At 46.1% G+C, this 25,525-nt stretch overlaps 1 protein-coding gene across 2 annotated transcripts in view; it reads left to right on the top strand.

Annotated features, from left to right (window-relative positions):
* Positions 1-5,919: 5,919 nt before the first annotated feature.
* LOC122103780 (selectin P) overlaps positions 5,920-25,525 on the top strand; it is a 30,040-nt gene continuing 10,434 nt past the window's right edge. For both annotated transcript variants that reach the window (XM_042674432.1, XM_042674431.1), the window contains exons 1-9: positions 5,920-5,999; positions 10,940-11,030; positions 13,140-13,526; positions 15,549-15,656; positions 16,407-16,595; positions 17,664-17,849; positions 19,117-19,302; positions 21,918-22,103; positions 25,196-25,381. In XM_042674432.1, the coding sequence (XP_042530366.1) occupies positions 5,997-5,999; positions 10,940-11,030; positions 13,140-13,526; positions 15,549-15,656; positions 16,407-16,595; positions 17,664-17,849; positions 19,117-19,302; positions 21,918-22,103; positions 25,196-25,381 (1,522 nt within the window). In that variant the 5' untranslated portion in view covers positions 5,920-5,996. The remainder of the gene's footprint in view (positions 6,000-10,939; positions 11,031-13,139; positions 13,527-15,548; positions 15,657-16,406; positions 16,596-17,663; positions 17,850-19,116; positions 19,303-21,917; positions 22,104-25,195; positions 25,382-25,525) is intronic.

The raw sequence follows: 25,525 nt of genomic DNA, 5'->3' as shown, positions 1-25,525 counted from the left end.
TTATGTGTCCTAATGTGCAGAAGTAGCGTGATTTAGTTTCCCCGTTAATGTGCCTGAAATGACTGGACATTCCTAGCACACAATATCAAAAGGAGAGCACAAGAAGACTTAACTTTGCAGAGAGCTTTTTAATGGAAAGTCCCACCTCTGAGTATACCGGAGTGTCATTTCAGAGGCACAGGAATTGTCCACCGATCAGCTGTAATCTTAGGCAAAGCATTTGATCCTCCATTCTGTATTCCCTTAAATCAAATGCATGTCTTAATGATCTCTGAGTAGCTGGGCTGTGGAGCAGCACAGCCCTGCCAGGCTGTGGTGAGGAGCAGACAGGATGCAGCTTGAAATGGGCTTGGCACAGGGGCTGGCCGAGAGCATGCGCTCAACGGTGTTATTCACAACTACAACGACACTTCGGCTACATTTCCTCCCTGGCTTTTAAATGGTCTGTGTATGGTTCAATACCAATAGTTTAAAAGCTTTCCGAGTCTTATAAACGACTTCACCGTTTCTCGGGCTGTAGTGTAGGAGATAACTCCTCTGAGGGGGTCAAAGCCTTCTGGGACTCAATAGTGCCTAGACACACTATGCTTTTGGAAGGGCAGAAATACTGTTAACGAGAAAAAATACCTTCCTAATTCATCCTGTGTGTGAAAGTGGAACCACCTGGCGTACACAAAAGAAAAGCCTGGCCCTTCCCCTCAGGCAAGGCTCCACCCCGAATCCTTTCCTACCCATCCACCTTCACCATCGGTCTGTCAGCAAGGGCGCCACAGATTGTTTAGAATTCAGTGTTGGTAAGTCTGTCTCTCCATTGGTCTTTGAGCTCCTTCAGGGCACAGATGGCGTCTTATTTATGTTGGCCCTCACAAAAATGCAGGATCGATAAGCGAGTCTCAGGTAGACCTACAGTGGTGGAAGATGGAAATGGGAAAGTGGAGCGTCTCCCAAGGGCCCATGTTGCTTCTGGCCGGGCCCTGGGCTGTCCTGTGCCATTTCATGCGTGTTGTTTGGGACCACTGCCAAGCTCACTTCTCTCCTTGGCTTTCCTTCCCTCCCAAAGCCTGCAGCGCAAAGATAGAGAAAAGAAACGCCTAAGCATGAGACCACACTCCAATCTAAATAGAACTGCAGCAGGGAGAGTGAGATGATCATGAAGGTTCTGTCCGGATACTTTCCAAAAGCTATATGAGGAAAGCTGTCATCTCTGTCCATTCTGAACATGAAGGAAAAGGATATGCACTTCAGACACAGAAGCCTGAGCGACTCCTGGGGAGTTTAGATAAGCCCTGTGGAGGTCCAAATTACTACTCTTCATTCCTCGTCTACACACTGAATCCCTGTAACAATAGATGCATCTATGGATATACTTTTTATTTTATAATATATATTTTTATTGTAAAGATAATGTACAGAGGGGTTACAGTTACATGAGCAAGGTAATGAGGACATTTTCTATCGAGCATTGTAACCCCTGTCTTTGTTTTTCCCCTGCTATCCCTTCTTTCCCATCTCCCCAACTCCTACCCCACCCCCAAGTTGTAAAGTTCATTTTCAACATAGTGTCTCGTATATCTCATTGTTACAGTGCGTCATTCTGTATCCTTATTTCAGCATATAATTATTTCCCTTCTCCTCCCCAAGTTAAAAAAAATCTATATACAAGATGCAGGACACCAGAATCAAATACAGTGAAAACGGGTTATACCATGGGGGAAGAACACACAAAAGGAACAAAAAAATCACATAGTGCATGAAAAATGCAAGAAAAATAAAACCTCTTGTGTCCCTCTCTTGGGGTTCATTTCACTTAGCATCATCTTATCTGGTCATATGTACATAGCTTTTGACCTTTTCTGCTTGACTCAGACATATACTAGGTATTGCAAATAAGGGAAACCATGGGACCTATGTTTCTTTGAGCTTGGCTTACTTCACTTAATATAATTTTTTCCAAGCCTTTCCATTTCCTAACAAATGGGGCAATGTCATTCTTTCTGATGGAGGCATAGAATTCCATTGTGTATATATACCACATTTTCTTGATCCATTCATCTACTGAGGGGCATCTGGGTTGGTTCCATATCTTAGCTATGGTAAATAATGCTGTGACAAACATAGTTTTGCTGGTAGCTTTAGTATGGTCTTGTTTGTGATCATTTGGGTAAATGCCCAGAAGTGGGATTGCTGGGCCATAGGGGAGCTCTATAGTGGAGTCTTTTGAGGAACCTCCATACTGCTTTCCAAACCACCACATTTTCTTGATCCATTCATCTACTCAAGGACACTTAGACTCCAGTCCATCTCTCAGCTATTATGAATAATGCTGCAATGAACATGCGAGTGAAGAAATCTCTTCTACCAGCTGATTTCATTTCCTGTGGGTTTGTATCTAGTAGGGAGATAACAGTTTGTGATGGTGCTATTTTTAATTCTTTGATGACGTTCCAAACATTTCCACAATGGATTTACCAACTTATTTTCCCATCAGTCTTGTACAAAAGTCCCCTTTTCTCTCTTCATATCCTCGCCCACACTTGTCATCTTTCTGTTTCTTTCAGTGATTCTGACAGGCATTGGATATCTTGATGCAGGTTTTTCACTTCCTCATTAATTAGTAAAAGTGAGCAATTGGTCGATTTATGTCTTTTTTGGATTAATGTCTGTTTAGAGCTTTTACCCATTTTAAAAATCATGGCTAATTGACCATTTCACCCCGGCCCCCAACTATTTGTTCCTGTATATTTGGATACTAACCACTTATCAGATAAGTGTTTTTCCAGTATCTTCTCCATTTTCACAGATTGTCTCTCCAGTCTTATGTTTTCTCATCTTTGCTTTTGTTTCCTGTGCTTTTGGAGTTTTGTCTCTCTCCTTATGTTTTCCTATGGTAATTTCACAGTTTCATATCTTATGTTTAAGTCTTCAAGCCACTTTCATCTAACTTGTATGCATTGCACGAGATATGGATCTAATTTAACTCTTTCTTGTGTAGATATCCAGTTTTCCCAGCACCATTTGTTAAAGGACTACCCATTTTCCCATTGTGCATTCTTTCCATCTGTGTGGAAACTCAACTGATAATAAGTACACAGACTTCTGTCTGGGCTTTCTGTTACGTTGTATTGTTCAATGTGTTTTTTATGTAGTTACCTTGAGTTGTCACATTGCTCTAGCTTTTCAATGTAGTTTGGAATTAGACATCATGATGCCTCCATCTTTGTTCTTTTTTATGATTATTTTGTCTCAGGAACATTGTGGTCTCCTACAAATTTTAAGATTTTTTTCTTCAATTCTCTTTAAAGTCCCATTAGAATTTTGATAGGAATTACAATGAACCCATAGGTTGTTTTAGGTTAAATAAGCATGTTAGCAATAGTTTTCTAAATCATGAACCCAGGCTCCTTTTCTATTTATTTATGTCTTCTTAAGTTTCATTAATAGTTTTATAGTTTTCAGTGTACAGATCTTTCACATTGTCCTAAAATTTCTTCTAAACATTTTATTTTTGCAGCTACCATAAATTAATATATTTTCTTATTTTTTTCCAGATAGCTTAAGTGTATAGGAACAGCTGAGTTTTGTATGCTAAATTTATATATTGCAACTATACAGAAATCATTGGTTCTAGCAGACTCTGTGTGTGTGTGTGTGTGTGTGTGTGTGTGTGTGTGTGTGTATGTGTGTGTGTGTAGTCTTAAGGGTTTTCATATATAAGAACACAAACTCTGTAAATAGAAACAACTTTTTTTTTTTTTGGGTCCGGTCGTGGGGTCTGAACTCTGGGCCTGGGCGCTGTCCCTCAGCTCTTCAGCTCAAGGCTAGTGCTCTACCACTTGAGCCACAGTGCCACTTCTGGCGTTTTTCTTTTTGCTTATGTGGTGCTGAGGAATTGAACCCAAGGCCTCATGCATGCAAGGCAAGCGCTCTACCACTGAGCCACCTTCCCAGAACCAGGAACAACTTTTTTTTTTTTTTTCTGGCCAGATTGACCTAAGAATTCTAGTACCTGTTGAATAGAAATGACAAGAGTAAGCATGTTTATTGTCTTGTTCTTCATCCAGGGGAAAAGCTTAAAGCTTTCTATTACTGAGCACCTTTTATTTGTTGGTTTGTAATCTGTGATTTTACTGTGTTGAGGTACATTCTCATTGAGAGTTGTTATTATAAAATAACATTTAATTCTGTCAAAGTATTTTCATGTAACTATTAAGATAACTGTATGGATTGTTTCCTTCATTCCGTTGATGTGGTCTATCACATTTACTGATTTGCATCTGTTGAACCATTCTGTCATCCCAGGGATAAATTGCATTCAGTCATGGTGACTGCCCTTTTAATGTGTTTCTGGATTTGTTTGCTTCAATCTCTTTACTTGTTTCTAATCTGTCGATATGTTAAAATTGTTCTTAGTAGACTGTATATTTCTATAAATGCATCCATTTCTTCTGGGTTATCCAGCATATTTATGTGTAACCATTTCTATTCTGTGCTCATTTGTATTTCTGTGGTATCCGTAACAATGCTTACTTTTCACTTCTGATTGTATCTAAGTCCTCTTTCTTTTTTCTTAACTAACACAGATTTATTTTTTTAATCTTTCAAAAGAACCAAATAAGTTTAAGTGATCTTTTCTATTTTTTATATTTTCCATTTTATTTATTTTATTCTGATATTTATTTATTGTTTCTTTCCTTTTGCTAATTTTGGTCTTAGTTCTTCTCTTTTGTAATTTTTGTTAGTATATATTAGTTATCTAAAGGTAAATTTTATTGTGACCTTTCCATGCATGTTTATAATGTATTCCCATCCATCTTACCCCCTGGATTATTCCTTCCTCCCCATTTCTAAAACAATTTCAACAGGTCTCACTGTTCTACTTTTGTATGTGAAAGCAATCTGTTTCAACCCTATTCATCTTCTTTTGTTCTCTTTGCTAGCTCAAACCCCAATAGTCTGTTTTTCTTTCCCCGCCTTTCCCAGCCTCCTATTGATAAACAGCTTTCATTGAGGCTCTTCATGGTGTTTCCATATATAGTGTATTTAAAAAGTATTCGCTTTGTCTCTTTATCCTCCTTCTAAGTATTCCTTTAGTTAGATTCATGGTAAATACACATACACAAATCTCTATCTATCTATCTATCTATCTATCTATCTATCTATCTATCTATCTATCTATCTATGTCTATGGAAACAACCTAAGAAGAGCATTAGAGAACAAGAAAAGTAATGTTAAACAACAAGAAAAAGCAAATGCAATGATGAGACCTTGCTTATGAGGCTTTACTGTGTAGACTGGGGTGTCCTGAAACTCACGAGCTTCAGCCTCAGCATCCTACATGCAGATATTACAGGCATGTAACACCACGCCTGGCACTAACTGTTGCATTTTTATACCATTTTTCTGATATAAAAAGCAAAGTTCTTCTCAAATGGTTCATGTCTACTTTATAGATTATTTCAAAACTATTTCCAACAAGTGCCAGAAAAACCTTCTCTGGATTTTCCCTTTCTTACCTAGCTAGCATTTACTTCTATTTTTGCTCTGTTTCCTAGGGAGGCTGCTGGAATGATAAGTGTTCCCAGGCATTCCCCAATAACTGGAATTTACTCTGGGATTTTGTGGTAAATACAAAGCAAGGCTCTCGAAGCCTGACCTTGGGTTGGGACTGGTCATCAAAGGAAACGCGATCCCTGGGGCGTGAGCCTGTTCCTGCGTTGCTCAGTCTGGGATGTCCACGGGGGAATCACGCCCGCTCCTGTCTCCACACTGCCGCTCATGGAAGGGGTGACCTGCTGCCCCTTGGCAAGCGCGGTTTCCAAGCTGCCAACATCGCTTCTGCAGTATCAACACCCCAACTTCAGGGGGAAAGCTGTGGTGAATTTCTGGAAAGCAAATAGGAAGTTGTTTTTCTAGGCAGCCTGACAGCAAGGGGAGGCGGCAAGACTATAAAGTCTGGGTCGGATAGGAGGCAGAAAGCTGGAGAGTCGCAGAGGAGATGGTAAGTTCATTATTTTTTCTGTTATGGGGGCCATGGATGAGTTGAAGAGGTTGGGGGCTGAATCAGGAAGAAAAAGTTGCAAAAAAGAAATGGTAAAAGCCACAGCATTTTATATCGAATAAACTGCTGAGGTTTGCTGCTGCTGGTGATGGTGGTGGTGATAGTGTTGTTGTTGGTGGTAGTGGTGGTGATGGTGTTGTTGTTATTGGTGGTGGTGGTGTAGTTGTTGTTGTTGTTGTTGGTGGTGGTGGTGGTGTTGGTGGTAGTGGTAGTGATGGTGTAGTTGTTGTTGGTGGTGTAGTTGGTGGTGGTGGTGGTGGTGGTGGTGTAGTTGTTGTTGTTGTTGTTGGTGGTGGTGGTGGTGGTGGTGGTGTAGTTGTTGTTGGTGCTGTTGTTGTTGTTGTTGGTGTTGGTGGTGGTGGTGGTGGTAGTGGTGGGGATGGTGTTGTTGTTGGTGGAGGTGGTGGTGATGGTGTTGTTGTTGTTGGTGGTGGTGTAGTTGGTGTTGTTGTTGTTGTTGGTGGTGGTGGTGGTGGTGTAGTTGTTGTTGTTGTTGGTGGTGGTGGTGGTGGTGGTGGTGGTGTAGTTGTTGGTGGTAGTGGTGGTGATGGTGGTGGGGGGGGATGATTTGCGATGGACTCTTGCTATGTTGCCCAGGTTGGCCTCAAACTTATGTTCCTCCTCTTCAGCCTCCTGAGGAGCTGGGATCACAGGTTCATACGGCCATGCCTGGCTTGAATTCACAAGCATTGCCGAGCCTGTTGTCCATGTGAACCCTCCCGGCTTTCTTAGGATTGATGTTCATTCCACTTGACAAGTCAAGCCATCCTGGCTTATGACAGTGGGATATGTTACCTTAGGTTAGTTACACTGTTAAGACCTGAGGATACTGGGATCCAGATCCAGTCCTCTGTTTCCACAGCTGCCGTTCTTTCCAATAGAGTTTACAGGGGCCCTCGGGGAGCTGATTTGGGTAAACCTGCCATCCCCTCTCCCAGCACTGTTCTTCACTCTGGGACGAATAGGGGGAGAAATGCTCTAGGACAGCCTACGCCTGGATGGTGTCTGGGCCCCGGATGGTGTGTTTCTCTCCCTGAGCGCAGGGAGTCACTTGAGACTAATCTGAAATGCCATGCGGCTTCCATTTCTGCCCTTAGTGTGAGTGACTCAGCTTTCTCATCTGTAAGTTGGATATAATAATTATAGTGACAATGCCATCGTGAGGATTAAACAAGATTGTAAGAAGAACATTTCAAGATGAGCTTGGAGCATCAGTGATTCACAAATGTTAGCTTTTCCTGTTAGATGAAACCAGAAAAGCTTGTGGGGGTCTAAGTGGGTTTGGTGTTTCAGGGAATATTCGAAGATATTCAGGCATTTTGAAGTCAGAAATAAAGTCACTGTAGATGAGTAAGCTACCTCAAGTTTTACTACCAGTTTACCAGAAGTATATATAGCACAGAGTCCCAAGATACACACTCCAGCTCTCTGTGGCCAATGAAGTTCTGGCCTTTGGGGTCCCTTTCTGCGGGATCCCAGAAGAAAGCTGTGCATAGACCTGATCTCTCCCCACTCCCCGCTTCACTACAACCTACCGCTCAGACGCTCCCAGCGAAGGCTTCGGGGCACACAGGGACAGGGCGAGGAGGAGGAGCTTGCCCTAAGACTGAGCCACATGTCACTAGGCTGGGGAGGCCTTGTCTCATCTTTCTGTGTGTTACACTTGTGAATTTGTCAACTGAAATGAATGGGCAGCTAATTCCTCTCTTCCTCCTAGTCTCTGACTCCTCTTCTGTTTGCTAAGATGCAGGCTATACAAATTGTGGTGTTCGTTAGGATTTTCCTACAGTTCCCCTTCCCAGATGAAAATGCAAACAGACCCATAAACACAGGCCTCGGCAGACAACCACAGAGGTTCCCGGACTTCTGCGTGGATCCCGGAAGAGTCCTGTCCTTCACGCTCAAAAGCCTCTCACCTGTCAAGCTCTACAGGAATTGCAGAGGATGCCAGCGCTCGAGTCATTTTTAATATTTCACAGACAAGAACTTTTCCAAGACCTCCCCTCCCCTCTGCTACAAGCACATTGGGCTGTCAGGTTCAGGAGCATCGATCTTCCCAATATACATTGCTTCATGCTTATCAAGTGACTTCGACTGACCTCTAGCACCTGAGAAAAGAAACTGAAGGCGCATCATGCGATGTGCTTTCAGTCCGGTCTTAGAGAAGGAGGTCCTGATGGGGAGTTTGTAGTTAGGTGAAGCTAATGCTCTCAGGCTTGCTTTCCCTTCCATTTATACCCTTTACCATCTTCAGTCCTCCGTCTCCAGGACTTAGTTTTCCTCCCATAAATGTTTTCCCCTAAAATATCACTGATTTGTACTCCAAAGGCTGGCCACCAGCCCTTAGAATTCACATCCTTGTGTCTCTGTATAAGGAATATTAGTAATAAAATGCTCAAAAATCCAAACTACTGAGTACAGAACAATCGGGACCCAGAAAAGACCCTCGGTCTATAGAAATGCCAAGAAGATAATGCTGGGGAGTCTTCGTTGGGCTTGCAAGCCAGGTTAGTGATCACGTTTGACAGGGAATCTTGGCAAGGTGGCAGGCCTCAGGCTGGAGAGCACGGGGAGACAAGGAAGCCCACCCTGAGGAATTACAGACGAAAGCAGAAGTCAGGAAGAATCCAGGCAGGTGGACAGAGGTCCACCTGCATAAGCAGGAGAGTGGGATCACACTGTTTGGGGACACCCTGCCACTTTGCAAGCCACCGGGCTAGCCTGGTCTCTGGCTCCTCCTCCTATACAAAGGGAACCCGAAGCAAAGACACTGGTTCCTTATACTTTCTCTGTGTCCCCCTCTTGACCCGGTCATCACTTCTAAGTCTTTCAACAGAAATGTTAAAGATAACCCCAGTGCTTTAGAGAAGATTGACCCAGTCACAGGATGTTATTCTAATGACCCAATCACACACTCCTTTCCGGCAACTTCCAGTTTGCACCAGGTTGCCAAAGAGCATGAATGATTAGCAGAGCAGGCAGCCATTCCGGAGAGGCATTTCCCCTTGCTTCACGTAACACAAGACAGAGTCCTTAACTCTTCAGCATGCTAGACGCCCAGCACCATCCTGAACCGTGCACGGAGAGCAGATACAAGAAGGCCTACCAACCCAAGGCAGTTTCAGAGGCAAATTAATGCCTGAGGAAGATGCTCAACCATTCTCCTCCTTCTCCTCCTCCTCCTCGTCCTCCTCCTCATCCTCCTCCTCCTCCTCCTCCTCCTCCTCCTCCTCCTCCTTCTCCTCCTCCTCCTCCTCCTCCTCATCCTCCTCCTCCTTCTCCTCCTCCTCCACGCCCATGTACATAACCTCTGTCAGCCATCACTGCCTCACTGTTAACAGAGATTTGACCTAGGGGTCCATTAAACATGGGCAAAAGGAGTGGATCCACCAACCTTGTGAAATTGTATGAAGCGGTGCAGGTGCACTTTAAAAAAGCACAACAAAACAATTCTTGCTACTTTCAAAATTCAGGAGCCCTGTGGGAATAAGAATGGCTGTGCTGGTGTGATGTATACACAGGCCAGCCAGCTGGGAGAATCGGGCAAGCGCATGGAGGGAGTGCTGCCTTGTCTTCAATGTTTGTAGTACAGAATGACAGAGAAAGGGTCAATCGATTGAGCAATCGTCCTTGGAGTCTACCTTAGCGCTGAAATAATCTATGAGAGTTGGGTGGTGGTATTTGGAGGTTAAGAGAAAACAGACACACGGGGTCATATTGAAGCAGGGGATGAATATGAATTTGCATTTTGCTTTCATAGAAGAGCCTCAACCCCAAGTACCTACTACTCCTCTAAAGGCTTCAAATGTTTAAAATCAAGTGTTTCCCTTCCCTTCCCCCCCCCCCCCATCTCTGATAGAGAATTGGCTGAGGAAATTTTGTTAAAACCAAATCTTATTTAAAAGTGTACCCAAATAAGCAAACAGTTTAGATGGGAGGCAGCTCTGTTGGAATCTTTTGTTGCAACTGAATCTTATTAGAAGGTTAAACACATGGAAAGGGGAGGTGATAGATTTGGACATGGCGACAGGAAATCGGGAGCCTTACCTCCCTTTCCTCACAGCTTCCCTAGAAATACTCTCTATTTGTGTGTGGGGGAGAGAGGTTCGGGGGAGCGGGTAGGGACCACCTCTGAAGGCCCCAAGCCAGCCCAAGCCCAAGTGCAAAGCAAACCCTGAGGCTTTATAATGGCTGTCATTGTGCTCACAGACCCTGTCACCCCAACAAACCCCCCAAAAACCCTCTTCTACCCTTCTGAGTGGAGAGCTAAACATTTTCTCTTGCTTCAAAGTCACACTTTGATACCATTTTAAACATATTATTTAATGCTCCAAGTTTCAGTAGTTTATGTCCAAGATGATATTGAATATAATTTATCTGAATAAAAACATTTTAAATGTTAATACATTTGATAAAAATCTTCACAAAAGGGAGCATGAGAAATAATAGTTGCTACAGATCCAAAAGGAATGGGTTTATTCTGTATGTGTATATGCCTGTATGTATGTGTATATATGTGTATAAATGTATATTCTTCATATATACATATGAAGACTATCCACACATATCTATCTTAAGTCTTGTATTGAAGGTAGATGCTAAGATGCTAAAGCAAGAGGATGAAACATAGATCAATGCTATACAACAGGCACTGGTGGCTTGTATCTGAAACCCTAGCTACTTGTGGAGGCAGAGATCAGAACCGTAGTTTGAGGCCAGTGTGGATATAAACAAGAGTCAATCAATAGTTGATTGAATGGTATGCACTTGCTATCCTAGTTATATGCAAAGTAGAAATAGGCATAATGACTATTAATTGACTTTCTGTGGCCATTCTGGTTTGTATAAATAGACACACATTTCTTTCTTTCTTGTTTCAGGCAAGCTGCCTAAAAGTCATCTGGACTCTGAGATTGCAGAGCGTGGTTCTGGGAGCTGCTCAACTCCTCTGGTTCAGTGCCTTGATCTCTGGTAAGCTTAAGGCTAACTCTTCACTTGACTCCAAATGCAGAATGCAGAGCCAGCCAGACAAAGTGAAGGGTTGAGCCAATGTGAGGCATGGAAATCTAGGAATATCCCGAAGCCCAGATTTCTAGAAGTAAAATGAACCCATCATCATCACACTGTTAGACAAGGCTTCAGAAACAACAAACTGCTATATCCAGGCTGAAATTATCCATTAGATAAGGAAAGCACAGCCCAGGATACTTCTAAGGATCCACCAGAGGTTGGAATTTCCTTAATTTAAAATAATTCACTTTATATTGTCTTGGGGTCCCTGAAAGCCATAATGGGGTCCTGGCGATACCAAAATGAGATCTGGCTCCAACCCAGAGCCTGCACACTCGGCTCTTCCCACCCATGCCTGGGGCGCCACCATCCAGTCTGGCTTTTTGTTGCCCAATTGGAGATGGGTTCTTGTAGATTTCTCTGCCCAGGCTGGCTTCATACCATGATCTTTCAGGTCTCAGCCTCCTGTGTAGCAAAGATTGTTGGCATTAACCATCTGCTTTTTGAAGCCAGGTACTTCAAAATGTGGCATTTTTGTTATTTTCTGTTTTGGAGAGATGCAGCTTCTCGCTCAGGTGGGCTTGACCCTCTGGCCCTCCTGCCTCAGCCCCGAGTGTACAAGCGTACACAATTACAGGCCCAACTCCAGAATAAAATCTTAAGGCAAGACAACAGCACAGAGGTATCCGTGAGGAAGGTAGAGATGCATGACCCGCAGTCAGGAGAGGTGACGGCTGCATAGAAACAAGCTTTATAAACAGGAAGTGGAGCCATTTCCAGGCCCGATTGCTTGTAATTGTACAATTCTTCACATGGGAACCGGCCTCTTCTGCCCAGTGAGCTCCTACAGGCCACAATAACAATGCACGGACTCACAGTGCTTTTCTACCCTTGAACGTCACATTCTTTATTTGATATCACAAACACTTGCTAAAAAAAAAAAAAAAAAAAAGAAACCAGCAAGGGAAGTCTCTTTGAACAAGTGAGTAAGCAGCTGTGGAGGAAGTAGAGCAGTTCATCACAAAGAAACAGCCAAGAGAACTGGAATGAGATCTTTCTAGCTGAGGATCGGCCAAAACCCTACGGTGCTTCACTCGTTCAACACAGATTTCTTGGTTGCACATTAAAGGCAAAGTGTTGTATGTGGTGTTAAGGACCCAGAACTAAGAAGAGATCACCATGAGGAATTTATAATCCACTAGGCACGGAGCACATCATAGAGCAAGACTCCACAGTAAACAGTAATGAGGCAATGGAGACAGGGGATGGGTAGAGGGAGCCAAGAGGAAGAAACACAGGCCATCTGTGGAAATCAAGGAAGTAGGAGGAGTCAAATTTATACTGGTCTGTGAAGGGATAGACAGATAGATAGATAGACAGGGGAGAGACCAGATAGACAGATAGACAGGGGAGAGACCAGATAACAGTAGACAGATAGACAGGGGAGAGACCACCTGCAGATTCAGGGAAGTAATGACATGTGATCTTCTTGCGCACTGCGAAGGCTGAGACTGGAGAATTTCAAATTTTAGACCAACCTGGCTTATATAGTAAGAACCTGCCTCAAACCAAACCAACCAAGCTAAATAAACCAACCAAACCAATTATTTTTTTAAAAAGACAAGGAATTTGAGTTTTGTAAGGCTAACAAAGTAAATATGGCAGAACACCGAGTTCAGATCCCTATCATGTGACGTGATAAAACCTCAACCGTACCTCGAACTGGGACTCAGACAGGTGACCTTGTGTCATTAATGATGGATGATGAAAGGGAAAAACTTCTAAGTCCTTTCTACCTCCAGCAGCTTAGGATTCCAAGTCTTTAGCATCAAGAACCTTCAGAAGACACTTTCCTCTTCTGGCTTTATATATACTTTGAAGTGAAATATGGAAACTACTATTCTTTTTACATTAACTACTTAGATCTAGAGTCGTTATGTGCTTTGTATTTATGCCCTGGTCAGAAATTCACCTGGCTACACCCAGACATGCAAATGTAAGCTTATAGCGTTCTCCTGGCTAGGGATGCTAGCTTGGCACTCATTACTCATTTTTTTTTTTTCTCTTTAGAGCTCACAAATCAGAAAGAAGTGTCTGCATGGACGTACAACTATAGCGTGAAAGCATACTCGTGGAATTACTCGCGGGCATTCTGCCAGAAGCACTTCACAGACTTAGTGGCCATCCAGAATAAGAATGAAATTGCCTACCTCAACGACTTCGTGCCTTTCTTCAGCTCGTACTACTGGATTGGGATTCGAAAGATTAACAATAAGTGGACTTGGGTGGGCACCAGAAAGACGCTCACAAAGGAGGCCGAGAACTGGGCTGACAATGAGCCCAACAACAAGAGGAACAACCAGGACTGTGTGGAGATGTACATCAAGAGCGAGCTGGCGCCTGGCAGGTGGAATGACGAGCCCTGCTGGAGGAGAAAGAGAGCCCTGTGCTACACAGGTAGGCCTGCCCTGCCCCGCCCCGCCCCGCCCCGCCCCACCCTGCCCTGCCCTGCTCGACTCTTCCCTGCCCTGCCCTGCCCTGCCCTCCTCTGCTCTGCTCTGCTCAGCCCTACCCTGCCCTGCCCTACCCTGCCCTGCCCTGCTCTGCTCAGCCCTGCCCTGCTCGACTCTTCCCTGCCCTGCCCTGCCCTGCCCTGCCCTGCTCTGCTCAGCCCTGCCCTGCTCGACTCTTCCCTGCCCTGCCCTGCCCTGCCCTGCTCTGCCCTGCCCTGCCCTGCCCTGCCCTGCTCCACTCTGCTCTGCTGTGCAACACATCTGCTCAGACAGACCTCTCTGGTAGGCTAATGTCACCACCAGATCAATAACATGGAATGGCCACGTCAGGGACGGTAACACAGTGGGGAGACTCTTACTCAGTGTTAGTGAGCATCTTGAAGAATGTAAGACAAGCGTTAGAGAAAGCTGGTGGCTTGAGAGGAGAATTAAAAATATATAAACCAGCCTACCCTTCCCATCTTACCACTCATGAAATGGATGCTCAGGACGTTTTCATCAGGGAGAAGAGGAGGAGCACAGTGAGGTCTGGAAACCAGTGTAAATTCTGCAATGAGAACTTTTCTTCATGCATCAGCAGAAGAAAGGTCCTAGACAGGACTTAGCAGGCTTCCTAGGAGACACAGCTGAAACTAATCTAATGTGTTGGAGTGTTATTATGTTATGTTACTTGCTTGCTTAGTATTAATCACAATCCTTCTATATCAATCACAGTCCTTAAGACAACCCCAGCAGTGGGACCTTTCTATGGCTTTTTCTTCAGGAAAAACAGTATTCAGTCTCACAGAGCTAGCTGGAGGTGAAGCCCGTTTCAAGCTCCGATCCGCTTCCAAGCTGACGCTCTCTGCAGTCACTTCCTTTGCTCTACATTTTCATGAGGTAGCTTGAGAACATGACCAAGAATTTTTTTAAATGCCTTTGATTCTCTTCAGCAATATACCGTTGAGTTCCACTGGATTTTGGTGGGAGGGTAGGAGCAACAAAGGGAGGAGGTAAGAGTCTGAAGAGTATTTTGATTCTCAATCCCCCCAGTCTCCGGGTAAACAGATATATGAGATCGGCTCATCTTCCTAGAGCCATGGCCCTAATGCCAGAACTGGTTCCATCTTTCTGATACTGCTTCTTCCTGTCTTGCTATGTCCCTCCTCGCACATAGATTCCGTGGCTAGGGAAACTCTGGACTGCCCTGAGCAAGCAAGTTCTAAGCGCTCTGGAACCTCTTTTGCAAGTCTCCTGTAGCTGCCGTGCTCCGGTATATGTTCTAAATTCTCTAGATGCTGAACTCCCTCCCCTCAGAAGCCCATGCAGGAGAGAAATCCTGTTACCCAACAGCACAGACACAGTAGGGAGATCCTGGCGGGTCAACTACGGTTCTGTACCATGTAAATATGATATATTTGGGCTCATGACACATCGTGAATGATTGCATCTCATAAATAGATATTAAATACCTAATTTGGTTTCTCTGATCTACTACAACATGGTTTTGGGCACCTAGTTGAAGAAAACCAAGGGTGAAAGGGATGTGGCCCTAACATGGAGTAAGTGGGTCTCAGAAGACCTTGTCTAAGGCCACACAGTGAATAAGAAGCAGGGCCAACTTCGGGTGATAAGGGTGTAACCATCGCCCCCAGCCCCTGTGTGGTCAGGCTGCGACTTCTGAAACAGGGGTGTGGCTGTTCTTGGTGAGAAAACTACAGCCCATTTCATATGACGTCTGGTCACATAGCTCGTGATGACTGTTACGCTGTGTCCACACACAATAATGCCGTGTTGTGTTTCTTGGGAAACATGAAATAAGAACTGTGCTGTACTCCAGACAACTCCTACAATGCCTTTCACCCAAGACAATCCGGCTGCCCCGATGGCACTGAGGTTCTGTTGTCTGGTGAGCTCCGTTCTGCCTGAGAAGGGCTCAATCCGTGTTCCAGCTCCTCCCAATGCCCATCATTCTGTCTCTGTGCAGCCTCTTGCCAGGACACGTCCTGCAACAATCAAGGCGAATGCATCGAGACCATTGGGAACTACACCTGCTCCTGCTATCCTGGCTTCTATGGACCCGAGTGTGAATATGGTGAGTCTGTTAATTTATTCATTTGTGGTCACTGGTCTTAGGCAAGAGATAATGCCAGGAACGAATGCATGCTGGGATGCTCAAGTGAGTAAATGCTAGTTCTGGGACTCACTACCAGCCATTCAATTGTCTCTAGACACAGCAGGTCTGGGAGAAAATATTTACTCACAAAATTTCTTGGAGCTGGGTGCCAGTGGCTCACGCCTGTAATCCTAGCTACTCAGAAGGCTGAGATCCGAGGATTGCGGTTCAAAGCCAGCCTGGGTAGGAAAGTCTGTGAGACTCTAATCTCCAATGAACCACCAGAAAACAGGAAGTGGCACCGTGGCTCAAGTGGTAGAGTGCTCACCTTAAGCTGAAGAGCTGAGGGACAGCATCCAGGCCCAGAGTTCAATCCCCATGACTGACCAAAAAAATTATTGGAAAATAAAAGAATAAATAAAACCCTCTCCTGCTGTGCCTCATGCCTCTAGTCCTATCTATTTAAGAGGCTGGGATCTGAATATGGAAACCAGCCTACGCTGACATGACCATAGGCTAACTCCAGTTAGCCAGCAAAATACAAGAGGTAAAAGCATGGCTCAAGTTGAAAGATACAGTCTATAGAACGAGCCAAATAAAAACAGGCTGCTTGACTTAGGAACTTAGAAAGATAACAGTGAAGAGGGTCACACAAATATTACAGCTTGCGACAAATCTGACCGTGTTTTTAAGTTTACAATGAAAACCTCGATACTTGGTTCCTTGCAGTCCGAGAGTGTGGAGAATTTGACCTTCCTCCACACGTGTCCATGAACTGCAGCCATCCTCTGGGAAACTTCTCTTTCAACTCACAGTGTACCTTCCACTGTGCTGAAGGGTACGAATTGAATGGACCAAGCAAGCTGGAGTGTTTGGCCTCTGGAATCTGGACAAATAATGAGCCCCCACAGTGCGAAGGTATGTAGACCATCCTTATTGTTAACTAAAATGGGAGAGGGCTTTTCTCTATTAATAACAACTATGGGCAAAATATTCTGGCACAGTGGCACACACCTGTAGCTACAAAGAAGGTAGAGATAAAAGGATTGAGTTCAAGACCAGTCCTAGCAAGGAGTTAGCAAGACTCTATCTGAGGACTGAAGTTCAAAGCCAGTGTGGGCGGGAAAGGCCATGAGACTCTTATCTCCAATTAATCACCTAAAAACTGGAAGTGGAGCTGTGGCTCAAAGTGGTAGAATGTTAGCCTTGAACAAAAAGAAAAAAAGAAGGAAAAGGACAGGGTCAGCACCTCTGCCTGAGTTCAAGCCTTATGACAATCATCACTACCTCCTCCACCACCAACAAGCTCAGCATGTCTATATCCCAGCTGTGTTGGAGTCAGAAGTAAAAGGATCATGATCCAAGGCTAGCCCTGGGCAGAAGCAAAAGACCCCCACCCAAAAATAAACAAAAAGCAAAAAGGACTAGGTGTGTGCTTTATATGACAGAACACTTTCCTAGCACACATAGGCCTTGAATTCAAACCCCAGTGCTTCTAAGAAAGAGAGAGAGAAAGAGAGAGACAGACGGGGGAGAGAGAGAGAGAGAGAGAGAAATAATACAGTTCAACTAGAAAATTCAAATCGTTACAGCTGCCCTGAGCCGCATTGAGTGGAATAGCATCCAGACTCTTGAAGAACCAACAAGAGGCTGATTTGCTCTGGGCAAAATGACACACCTGTCGCAAGCGGCCTCTGGATGGTCTCGTCTGTACGCTTCTCCTCAGCAGGGGAAGAGTGCCATTGAGACTTACTGGGATAGGTTTATCAAGGTGGAAGGAAGAGACAGTGTCAGGAATTGAGCTTGGAGGGACCTGAGACTTAAGGAACTCTGCAGCAAATGGAGGATTCGTTCTCCGAGTCTGGTCAGCTTGGGGCTTCTGACCCTACGGTCTCCATGTCTAGTTCTTGGGGGGAGGAGGTCCTTCCACCACTGCCATCTGACGGTGAGGGTGTGTATTCTCTGTCTTCGGTGCTTGTCTTTCAGCTGTGCGGTGTCCGTCCCTGGAAGCCCCCGGTGAAGGAACCATGGACTGTGTGCATCCGCTGGCCACCTTTGCCTACGGCTCCAGCTGTAAATTTGAGTGCCGGCCTGGCTATCGAGTGAGGGGCTTGGACATGCTCCGCTGCGTCGGATCTGGCCAGTGGACCGCACCCCTGCCAGCCTGTGAGGGTAGGGTGCTTTTCATGAGGGAGTCATGGCAGAGCAGAAAGACCACGAGCTCTGCACAGCTAACCGTCCTCTAGGGTCTGAGGCTGGAGCGAGCGGCTGGCTTCCCTCACCTCCGAGAGCCAGGTTGCTATCTGTGAGATGGAGTTAGGAATTGCCAGGTGATTTTGTCAGGAGGAAGAATGTAAAAACTCACACAAGGAAATAACACATAGGAAGTTCCTCGCATAGACCTAGGCACTTGCTGAACTTTTCTCTCCATCCCTAGCTCTTTGGTATGCACAAATGGCAGTCCAGTGTCCTGAACTTGAGAAGGAATGAAGCAGCGGCTTCGCCTTTGGCGAAGATGCAAAGACACCCCTATTAAAGAAGCACGTGTTAATGGTCCCTGCAGTTGCATAAGTCCATGAAGCTCAACTTGTCGCAACAGCCCCCTACCCTTAGCTTTTCCCAAGTTTATGAGGGAGGGGCTAGCAGCTGGAGGGAAAATAGGAAATTGAAAGTTCGATTAGTGACCTTCCTATTCTAGATTAGAATACCACCCCAAGCACTGTTCGCTAGAAGACTTGAGGATGGTCATCTTTGTGTGAAGTGGGAAGGAAAGACCGGAGGATCTTTGTCCTTATGCCCTGATTGAGTACGAAGTGGAAGCTGAGGCCTAGGCTGGAAGGGTGGTCTGTAAGCTCTGCGAACCCCAGGAATAGTCTGGAGCTGATGTAGCTCTGAGGTAAAGCATGGAGAAAAGGGTCCTTTTGCTCAGGAAAAAGGCGCCATTTGCTCAGGAACTCACTGGGCTTCACTCGTGCAGCAACTGAATCTGATGATGATGTCTGGGGGGGGGGGGGAAAGGAAGAGTCATTTCAACAGCACTAAGTAATAGTGTCAACACATGCGACACAATGGCTTCTTTTTCCTGGCTTATAATCCCAGACAGTTTCTTTATCTGCGTTCCCTAAATCAGACAAACATGCAGATGTTGAATGAACACTTCCAATGCACTACATACGGGGCTAGGCTTGGGCTACGGCTCTTCAGGCGGCCGTGGGGGACTGGGGAAGACTCGCCATCATGTATACGCAGCACAGGAGCAGGGCTGTGGGAGCGGGGGAAGAGGGGCCGGGGAAGTGGCCCTTTGGGTAAAGGGAGGAGGCTCTGAGGTCCCGAACCCATGGACCATGTGGCTAGGAAAGATGCAGCAACCCCAGCAGTGTCTTCTGAAAAGCGTCGGGGCCTGTCTGTGAGCCAGTCTCCCACCATCTTCCCCCTGCAGCCGTTGCCTGTGAGCCTCTGGAGAGCCCCGTGCACGGACGTGTCGAGTGCTCTCCACCCTCAAGCACCTTCCCATACAACACCAGCTGCAGCTTCCACTGTGCAGAGGGCTTCGTGCTGCAAGGGGCCAGCGCCGCTCAGTGTGTGGACTCCGGCCGGTGGACCGCCCCGGCCCCTGCCTGTCAAGGTACCGTGCACTCAGACACGCCTCCGTGGCCCGAGGGAATCAGCCTCCGTGGTGAACATGGCCATTGGTTAATCCGTCAAGCACTACGGGACAGGTTCTTCGTGCTCAGCGCTAGGGATGAAATGATGGTGGGCAAAGCCAGCCTTAGGGCCAACATGACTCACTGTAACACAGCTGAGAGCGTAGAGTTGCTTTGATTGACACGAGTGAGTGGGAAGGAATGGTGTGTGAGAATGAGCCGAAGAGTTAGGGACACGGCGGTTAGTCCAGTTCTTTCATGGCCTGTCAGGAAGCTTCCAGACTCTCGGAGGCTCGGTGTCTCCCCAGCTTACCACTAGCAGTGAGTTAGCGTATCGAAACACAACCTTAGAAATGCTGTCAGGCCTGTGGTCTGATTTAAGTCGTCTGTTTTCAGTGTGTTACTCTCACGTGGGAATGAAGGCACAGGGAAACCAGATGGACAGTTCCCCACTAGGGACCCCATACCAAGTTCTGCTTCAGAAGTACGATGCTGATATTTGATGTTGCCATTTACTGGGAGTCCCTCAGCAATGGCTGCGAATGCTCTGGGTGACACATACCATGATATGAAAGTGAGCCTTGATTTGTAAGTGGTGCACAAGCAGGCCATGAAGAGATGCTTTGCACATCTGGGCCCACAGCAACATTTTTCATGATAGAATAAGGGAGCAAACCAAGAGAACGCCAACAGGTGGTTGGAAGAATCCACAGGACATGGTACGCATGTCCAATGGAGTATTCTTTACCGTAGAAAAGGAAGGAATTCCAACACGTGCCACAACACAAGCCATCCTTAAGCATATTGTGCTGAGTGTAGCAAGCCAGGTCTCCCCCCAAAAATAACACGTGATATTATTTTTTTACTGGCTTCATCAAGATCATCACAGAGACAGGAAAGGAGAATAATGAGGCGGGGGGGGGGGGAAGCTCATGTTTAATGACTCTAGTGTGTCAGTTTGACACAATGAGAACAATGTTGGACATAGTGGTCGTATGACAATGGGCCGCAGAACTAGATACTTAAATTACTTCAGTGATAAGTAAACGGATTTTTGCTGTATGTATTGACCACAACAGAAAAATGAGAAGCAAAACGAATGAGGCATTGGAGTAGAAGGCCTGTCATGAGGATGAGGCTGAGGGCAGTGCTACACACAGCCTCTGCAGACAGACACACAGAGCCTCTGCAGACAGACAGACACACAGAGCCTCCGCAGACAGACACAGAGCCTCTGCAGACAGACAGACACACAGAGCCTCCGCAGACAGACACACAGAGCCTCTGCAGACAGACAGACACACAGAGCCTCTGCAGACAGACAGACACACAGAGCCTCTGCAGACAGACAGACACACAGAGCCTCTGCAGACAGACAGACACACAGAGCCTCTGCAGACAGACACACAGAGCTTCTGCAGACAGACACACAGAGCCTCCGCGGACAGACACACAGAGCCTCTGCAGACAGACAGACACACAGAGCCTCTGCAGACAGACACACAGAGCCTCCGCGGACAGACACACAGAGCCTCTGCAGACAGACAGACACACAGAGCCTCTGCAGACAGACACACAGAGCCTCTGCGGACAGACACACAGAGCCTCTGCAGAAAGACACACAGAGCCTCTGCAGACAGACAGACACACAGAGCCTCTGCAGACAGACAGACACACAGAGCCTCTGCAGACAGACACACAGAGCTTCTGCAGACAGACAGACACACAGAGCCTCTGCAGACAGACAGACACACAGAGCCTCTGCAGACAGACACACAGAGCTTCTGCAGACAGACACACAGAGCCTCCGCGGACAGACACACAGAACCTCTGCAGACAGACAGACACACAGAGCCTCTGCAGACAGACACACAGAGCCTCTGCGGACAGACACACAGAGCCTCTGCAGACAGACACACAGAGCCTCTGCAGACAGACACACAGAGCTTCTGCAGACAGACACACAGAGCCTCCGCGGACAGACACACAGAGCCTCTGCAGACAGACAGACACACAGAGCCTCTGCAGACAGACACACAGAGCCTCCGCAGACAGACACACAGAGCCTCCGCGGACAGACACACAGAGCCTCCGCGGACAGACACACAGAGCCTCCGCGGACAGACACACAGAGCCTCTGCGGACAGACACACAGAGCCTCTGCAGACAGACACACAGAGCCTCTGCCATTCTCACACGGAGTGTATGGAATGGGAAAAGACAGATGAGAAGAGGTGAAGCTGTTATAATACAGGCACGTGTGAAATTGAGAATAGAAAAAGCATCGAGCCAGGTGTCCATGACTCATGACTATAATCCTAGCCACTCAGGAGGCTGAGATCTGAAGATGGCAGTTTGAAGCTAGCCGGGGCAGGAAAGTTCATGAGACTCTTATCATCAATTAACCAGCAAAATGTTGGAAGGGGAGCTGTGGCTCAAGTAGTAGAGTGCCAGCCTTGGGTAGAAAAGTTAAGAAATAGTGCCCATGCCCTGAGTTCAAGCCTGAGAACTGGTATGTACACACACACACACACACACACACCAAACAAAACCAATTAGTACTTGTATAATGATTCTTTACGTTCTCCCTTCTTAGCTGTGCAGTGCCAGGAGTTTCCCGTGCCCAGAAAGGCCCAGATGAACTGCTCACATCCTTTTGGACCGTTTCAGCACCAGTCGGTCTGCAGCTTCTCCTGTAGAGAAGGTTCCCTCCTGGCTGGAGCAAGGGCGGTCCGCTGCATGGCTACAGGACGCTGGAGCGCCCCTCCCCCAGAGTGCCGGGGTAAGGGCGCATTGCCTTTGGGAATAATTGGGGTGATCATTGCAAAAGGAAGGCTACGTTTTAGAGGTGGTGGGTGTGTAGGGCCGTGTTTGACAGGGGCTAGAAAATGAAGGCATATCATCATTCATGCTTTCATTGGTAACCCAAGGATCCCAAACGCAAATATCTGCAGAGGCTACGCAGAAACGTGTGTCTAGACACCTGGTGACAGGGGAGAGGGCTGTGATGGCCTAGCAGACTCCTTAGCGGGTCTTTACCAGGACCCCGGGGTGCCCATCACGAATTAAGTATCTGGAAATAAGACTCGAAGGAAAACAGAGGCAATGCCCCCTCTGAGCTCCCAGCATGTTTCCCAAGGCTGATGTGGACCTTCCTCCTGGGGTCCTGGGCTGTACAGGTAGAACGGGAGAATCTAATGCAGAATCCTCCAAGATGTAGATAAGAGAGTTGGAAAGAGGAGGAACCCACTCCACACCTCGAGGTTACTGGATCCTCAGAAGAAATGTACAGATTCAAATACAGGTGTTTAAGCCTGCATTGTCTATGATATTAAAAAGCCAGTGCCTTCTGCTGATGCTATAACATCTTAGATGAAACAGGCCTGGTTCTAACTGACTATGTTTGCAAACTAAAAACCAGATTTTTGGGGGGCAGAGGGAGGAGGCACCAGTCCTGGGCCCAGGGCTTTGGCACGGCTCAAGGCTAGTACGTATCTACCACTTGAGCCACAGCTCCAGTGATAGATTTTTGGTGGTTAATTGGAGATAGAGTGTCAGCCTGTCCTGCCCAGGCTGGCTTCAAACCACGATCCTCAGATCTCAGCCTCCTGAGTAGTTAAGATTATAGGCCTCAACCACCAGTACCTGGGTCAGATGTCTACTTTTATCTTCTATATTACTTCTCCTCTCAGTGTATGAAACTCTATTTAGATTTATGGCAAATACTGTTCACCAAAAGCAAGGTTCTCATTTATAAAATCTACAGAACAAGAAGAAACCTGAAGTAAATCCATCCTCTTAAATATCCCTACCCTAAACTATTGTTCACATTCTGGTATGATTTTTTCCCCAATATTTCCCCATCTGATTCCCTGCCTCCCCCAGGCAATGAATATTTTCTTGGTATACATACATATATATGTAATGTTAATGATAAAACCCAAAGGGTAAAATATGTTTGTACTACTTGCCCTGCCTTTCAACATCAGAGTGAAGGCAGGCAGGGACGCATCTCTAGGAAGAAGAAACTGCTTTCTCTTCAGGTCACACACAAATGTGCGTGTGTGAATGGGCATGCATTTTACTCTTGGGTTGTGTTAACAGTACAAACAAACAAACACAAAAACCAAAGAGTAATTGCTGATGGAACTGAGCGGAAGCAGATTCCTTCATCCCCACACAGGGGTGCGGTCAGCCACTGGAGTTGGGGTCCAGGGCCCAGCTCTGGGTCTAGAAAGCACAGGTAGAGCTGTAGCTCCCCCCCTTAGCACCCACCCTAACTAAGCCACAACCTGCACACAGCCCTGAGCCCGCTCATACTGGGGGGACGAAGCAGCTCATCCGAACTCTGGGGGAAAGCGAGGGCTGTGCAGGGCACAGATCACTATTCATTGTTTCACCTGTGCGGCTGGTGTGGGCTCACAGCCAGGAGGTGGCCACCCCCCTGGCTTCAGGTGACCTTCCAGCTCCCTTCTGCTTTTTGTCCTTTGTTTACTCCGAATGAACTTTCTCCTCTTGTTGCTGTGAGTGAGTTCCCCAAATGTGGTCAGGGCCGGGAGGTGTGTCTTGAGGCTGTTGTAACACTTCGAAGAGAGTTATCAGCCAAGTTCCCTTTTTACTGTCCGCACAAGACCAAGCCACAGAAGAGCTGGAAATGGTTCCACCAAACCAAGAACTTGAGGCACATCTGCCCCTTGGGTCTTTAAAACTTAGGAACTCTCTGCGTGGTCTCTTCTCCCTCCACCGCACCCCACACATAGGCACTGAAGACAGAACGGCTTTCCACGTGTGGATGGAAGTAACTTGCATCTGTGGAGGGAGGGCAAAGGATGTTGGGAAGAGAGAGCACAGAAAACGGCTTTCCAAACCTCTGGCCAATGGGAGTAAGCGGCTGAAAATGGCCCCGGAACAGCCGTAGCACCCTGTTATCTGGTGTAAAGTCACACACTTCTAAACTAAGCCCTTGCAAGACCTCGAAACTGGGTATAGCTGAGTCCTTACTTTATTTTTATTTTGGACGATTAGCACCTCCTATTTGTTAGGCAAGATTTATGCTGGTTGAGCAATAGTCCCAGCCTTTGTTGCTTTATTTTGGGGCTAGTTATTTTGCTCTAGCATTTTTGGTCCGGGCAGACCTAGATAGTGACTCTCCTATTTATGCCTCCCAGGTAGTTGGGGGGGGGGCACATTCCACCATGTCTAGCTTTTTCATTGAATGGGGCTCTCACTAGCTTTTTGCTAGAGCACAATCTCCCGAATCTCCGCCTCCAGAGTAGAGGGATGAGATGCCACACCCAACCCTAGCCTTTACTTTTTATGTCAACCTATTGAATCTAGGCTTTGCTGTTTCCTTAACCACACAAGGAACGACTGTCAACATTTGTATTGAGAGTATTTTCAATCTCGATTTTAAAGAATCTTAGAAACTAGGTAATATTATTTTCCTCCTTTAAACACATTGAGATTCAGAGAGATTAAGTGACGTGCCAAAAGTCACAGCGCGCCATCACCAACCCAGTCAAATAAGTCCTCTCCTACCTTACATCATGTGTATATGCTGCGCAAAGAACTGAGAGGCCCAATTCACTTCTTTGTAAAGTGAACAAGAAGAGTCATTTATGACTGGCCACTATGGGATGAGGCTTTTGAGAAGAAGTGGAAATTGCCATTTGCAGACAGTTAGTGAATTTTTCACCAACACTGTGCCCACGATTTTTGTGTTGTCTTTGAAATTTGATTTTTCTATGTGAATTATTATTACTCCTTCTATAGCTAGGAAGGCCTGCAGGGCAAGGATTATACTTTTCCTCCTTCTGAGTCTCAGATTTGCTGTACACTAACATGGTCTTTTCTCTTCTTGCATGTCCACTGTAGCTATAAGCTGCACACCTTTGCTAAGTCCTCAGAATGGAACAGTGACTTGTGTCCAGCCTCTGGGAGGTTCCAGCTACAAATCCACATGTCAGTTCAACTGTGATGAGGGGTTTTCTTTATCTGGACCAGAAAGACTGGATTGTACTCCATCTGGACACTGGACAGGCTCCCCTCCAACATGTAAAGGTAGGAACCAGGGTCTGTTTTTTCTTATGACTTTCCAGGTAATATCATGGGATGAAAGAATCATCAGAGATTCCTATGAAAGTGTCCTCAAGCTAAAACAACACATCATCCACAAAGCTAAAGCAACACATCATCCACAAAGCA

The sequence above is a fragment of the Dipodomys spectabilis genome, unplaced genomic scaffold (assembly GCF_019054845.1).
Source record: "Dipodomys spectabilis isolate Male_0828 unplaced genomic scaffold, ASM1905484v1 ptg000019l, whole genome shotgun sequence".
In the NCBI taxonomy this organism is placed as follows: domain Eukaryota; kingdom Metazoa; phylum Chordata; class Mammalia; order Rodentia; family Heteromyidae; genus Dipodomys; species Dipodomys spectabilis.
Note: the sequence above shows the minus strand (reverse complement) of the source record. Positions and strands in the feature narration are given on the sequence as shown.